Below are 4,664 nucleotides of genomic sequence, written 5' to 3'. Positions count from 1 at the left end.
AATTAAAAATCTAAGACTGAAAAAAATGAATTTTCAAAAAAGGGAAAAATTGGTTTAAGGGGCACCGCGGGGTGTACGTACACCTCAAAAAGTGGAAATGAACACTTTTGGAAAACGCATTTTCAATAAAAGCATTTATAAAAGTTTTTCTTTTTCATTAAAGGATATTTTGCTAAAAGGTAGAAAAAGAAATATAAATTAAAAGTGGAAAAGTCGTTTTCCTTTTTCTGTTTTCGATCTGCAGGCAAAGACGCGTCGCCTGAGGTGTCTGTACAGCTCAGCCCCATGGCTTCTTCCCTCAGGCTCTCTCCATGAAGTCTCCATTAATACAAATAAATAAATAAACAAACAAACAAACAAATAAATAAATAAATAAATAAATATGAAATAAAGCGAAAAGCAAATCTTTTCTCGCAATTCCGGGTGGCTCTGAGGTGTATGTACACCCCAACGCTCCAATGAAGTTCTTTTTTTTTGTCCGCAAAAACAAAAATGAAAATCTTTAAATGTGCATGCAAATGGCTCTACACATGGGTTTAATATATATATATAATATCTATATATTATATATATATTATATATTATATATTATATATTATATATTATATATAAATATATATTATATAAATACATAATATATATATGTAATATATATATTATATCCATATAATAATATATATATATGTAAGTTATATGAAGAAGTGCAGAAATATATAAACTTAAGTATAAATTAAATACATATGAATGCAATATTTAATATTTAATATTTAATATTTAATATTTAATGCGTTTAATATTTAACGCACACCTCAGCGCTCCAGCTTTTGTCTTTTAATAAATTCTCATTTTTCATTTTTTGATTTTCTTTCTTTGAATTTATTTTCACCTGGGGTGTACAGACACCTAGAGGTGCGCATACACCCCAACTCCCCTCCTGAATTTCTTCTTCAATTTTCTTTTTCTTTCATTTTTTTTATCCATCACTTCAGCCAAAGCCACTACGCAGCTCCAATTGCAACTAGCTAGCTAGCTAGCTAATTGCAGGCAGCTAGCTAGCTAGCTAGCTAGCCAGTCTCCCACCTACCTGTTTGGTTAAGTACGATGAACTTTTTCTCTGTTTAATTTAGCTAGCTAGCTAGCTGGCTAGCTAGCAAGCTAGCTAGCCAGCCAGCTAGCTAGCCAAACGACTCAGACCCTTTCATTTGCTCTGCGGTGTCTGTACACCTCGAGGAAAGCGCGTAGCAGCCAGCTAGCTGCACCTAAGTAGAGCTAGTTAGCTAGCCATGCAGCTAGCTAGCTACATCTACATAGATTTAGCTAGCAGCTAGCTAGTTAGCCAGCCACCTGAGTGGCTGTATATACACTAAGCTAGCTATATATCCATTGATCTCCCAAGCTAGCTAGCTAGATAGCTACCTAGCTAGGTAGCTATCTAGCTAGCTACCTAGCTAGTTAAATAGCTAGCTAGCTAGCTAGATAGATAGGCAAACAAAAGAGGCAAAAAAGCAAGACAAGAACTAGCTGCTGCTGCAGCGGCAAAAAATTGCTGCTGCAGCAGTGTACAGACACCTCGCCGTCGCCGTAAACCTAAAACCTAAACCCTAAACCCTAAACCCTTGCTGGCCCCTAGCTTCTAAACTCTAAGCCTTAACCCTTGCTGACCCCGCGACCCTAAACCCTAAACCCTAAACCCTAAACCCTGGCTTGTCCGATTTATCTTTTCTTTGAGTTGCTCACGCGAAGGAGGAGCCACAGAAATAAGAGACAAAAAAGAAAGGTTTGGATAAATAAGTAAATTCCAAAGAGAAACAAATCAAACCCCCAAACCCTAAACCCTAAACTCTAGACCCTCGCTGGCCCTCAAGAACCCCAGGAAGCGGTGAAGTCCAAAACACGGCATCTGCGAGGCGAAAGCAGCAAAAGAAATGGCATTAATTAAAAGCAGCAAATTAAAATTAAAAATTATTTAATTTTTAAATTCTTTATTTCCTTTCTAATTCAAAATGATAAAAAGAAAAAGCAAGTTCATCTTCTTCAGCAGGTGCGCAATCTGGGGTGTACGTACACCTCAGCTTTCTCCGCCTGCGCGCGCTGAGTCCATTTGGCAAATCTCTGAAGCTTTATTTCATTTAATTTAATTAATTGATTATATTCATAATTTAAATTTAATTATTTTATTCATTTGGACTTCAATTTATTTATTTTTATTTTCTATTTCCCCTCACTCGCCGTCCGCCGTGCCGGTGATGCAGGAGAAGCTAAACGGCGAAGCAGCAATTGCACACACGCACCTGCAGCAGCAGCAGCAGCAGCAGCAGCAGAAGGAACAGCAGCAGATCGTCTTTCAACGTAGAGGCAGTGAGGCACAGACGCAGCAGCAAAATACTTCATCGAGAGGCAGCTACAGAGAAGTAAATAACAAACAAAAAAAACAGGGTAATTTGTTATTAATAATAAATGATTAGTGATAAGCAAACAACAATAAATGATCAATAAATAATAGTAAATGATTAATAAATAAATTATAATAAATGATCAATAACAAATAAACAATAATAAACTATTAATAATAAATGATTAATCATAAACAATTAATAATCAATAATTAATTACTAATCACTAATTATTAATAATTCAAAAGTGAAAACAATTAAAGAGAGAATTAAATAAATCAAAACAAAAACAAAGAGACAGTTGAAGCCCCCAGCCAGTGCACCACAGGAAAAGACACCGATGCGGCTAGCTAGCTAGCCAGCTAGCTAGCCAGCTAGCTAGCCAGCTAGCTAGCTAGCCAGCTAGTTAGCTAGCTACATGGCCAACTAGTTAGCAAGCTAGCCAGCTAGCTAGCCAGCTGGCTAGCTAGCTAGCCAGCCAGCTAGTTAGCTAGCTACATAGCCAACTAGCTAGCTAGCTAGCTAGCTAGCTAGCTAGCTAGCTAGTAATGTCTCACTGCTGCTGCCCCTGTCTTTGAGGGTGAGGATCAACAAAAGAAGAAATGGCAGCTCCAGTTAAAGAATTAAACAGACGCAGAGGACCACCAGCCTCTGCAGCAGCAGCAGCAGCAGCAGCAGGTTGTTTGTTCAAGCATGTACAGCAGCAGCAGCAGCTGCTGCTGCTGCTGCTGCAGATGAGACGCTGCTAGCAGCAAATGAAGGAGAGACGCAAAGGTGATGCAGCCAATGGCAAGCTGCTGCTGCTGCAGCAGCTACTTGAAGACTAAAAAGGCGAAATAAATTTAAATGAAATATTTTTATTTTCTTTTTAACTGTTTAATTCATTTGGAGCTTCACCAAGCTTTAATTAAATTAAAAACTTTATTTTATTTTTAATTATTTATTTCTTTGAGGCTTCGCACCTGCCCCTGACACCGAAGCTATAAAAGCCTCCGTTTGCAAAAAGACAGAAACTGCGCGGCGGTCCCGCCGAGACCCGCTGTGGATGGCCAGCAGCTGCAGCAGCAGCAGCAGCAGCAGCAGCAGCAGTAGTAGTTGTAGCAACAGCAGCAGAACAGCACACGTAGCAGCAGCAAAGATGACAAAACATGCAAGAAAGGCATTTCTCATTGCCTTATAGTTTAATTGTTTATTCATTTATTAATTTCATTTATATAATTTCATTTTTAAATGTTTTCTTTTGCACAATTTGACTGCTGCTGCGCAACTTGGGGTGTATGTACACTGCGCCCTTTCCACTCCCTGCAGCGAGAAACACCGCCAGCAGTCCGGAATTTGAATCTGCATTTCTTTTATTTATAATTAGTTTATTACTTCATTAAATTAAATTAATTTTTAATTTAATTCATCTGTTTGTTTCCCGTTTTCCTGTTTGTGCTGCTCCAAATCACCTGCTGGCCTTTCCGCACGTCCCAAATGCGCGAATGGCCGTCGAAGCCGCAGGAAAGAAGAAACCTGAAATCAGAACGCAAAGGAATAATTAATTAATTAAAAATAAAAATTAAATAGAAAATAAATTAATAAATTAATAAATAGAATGCGTGTAGTGCTGTGCATACGCCTCAAAGTTTAAGCGAGCTGCCTATACACCCGAGCTGCCTATACACCCGAGCTGCCTATACACCTCGGCATTTTCTTACCTTCCTGAACGCGACCACATGAGAGAAGTCACTGGCATTCCGCTGCGGGAGAAGAGCCGCACCACAAACCCCAAACCCTAAAACCTAAACCCTAAACCCTAAACCCTAGGCGCCACATCTTGGGACTCTGGCAGCCTCACTTGTGGGCATCTGGAATTCGGTTCACCAGCATCCCTGTCACGCCGTCAAAGAACTGTACATACACCGCACACGCAGCAGCAAGCAGCAGCAGCAGTAGCATGAGCAGCAGCAGCACGAGCAGCAGCAGCAGCAGGAAGGGGAGCACCAGCAGCGCAATCATGGGCAGCAGCAGCAGCAGCAAAAGACTATCAGGCTGCGCCTGCTTCGGTTTGCACAAGTATAAAAGACGCGCAAACAAACACCAAACCAGAACTGAATTAAATTAAATTAATTAAATCAAATTAAATTGAATTAAACTCCCACATGAATGCTGCCATCTTCGCTTGCCACAGCCACAACAGTTCCATCTTGGCTGGGCTTGATATCTGTGAGGGGCCCCCTTTGGTGAGGGTTCAGAAGGGGGCCCCCGGGGGCCCCCCCGGGGGCCCCC

The 4,664-nt window shown here is 40.2% G+C and overlaps 1 protein-coding gene across 1 annotated transcript in view; it reads left to right on the top strand.

Annotated features, from left to right (window-relative positions):
- ETH_00012580 (uncharacterized protein) overlaps positions 1-315 on the top strand; it is a gene marked incomplete at both ends in the record, with an annotated part of 1,766 nt that extends 1,451 nt beyond the window's left edge. The window contains one exon of the mRNA XM_013373050.1: positions 277-315. Within this exon, the coding sequence (XP_013228504.1) occupies positions 277-315 (39 nt within the window). The remainder of the gene's footprint in view (positions 1-276) is intronic.
- Positions 316-4,664: the final 4,349 nt, after the last annotated feature.

Source organism: Eimeria tenella, genomic scaffold, assembly GCF_000499545.2.
Source record: "Eimeria tenella Houghton genomic scaffold, Eth_scaff119, whole genome shotgun sequence".
NCBI classification, from domain to species: domain Eukaryota; phylum Apicomplexa; class Conoidasida; order Eucoccidiorida; family Eimeriidae; genus Eimeria; species Eimeria tenella.
This window is presented reverse-complemented; position numbering and strand designations above follow the sequence as displayed.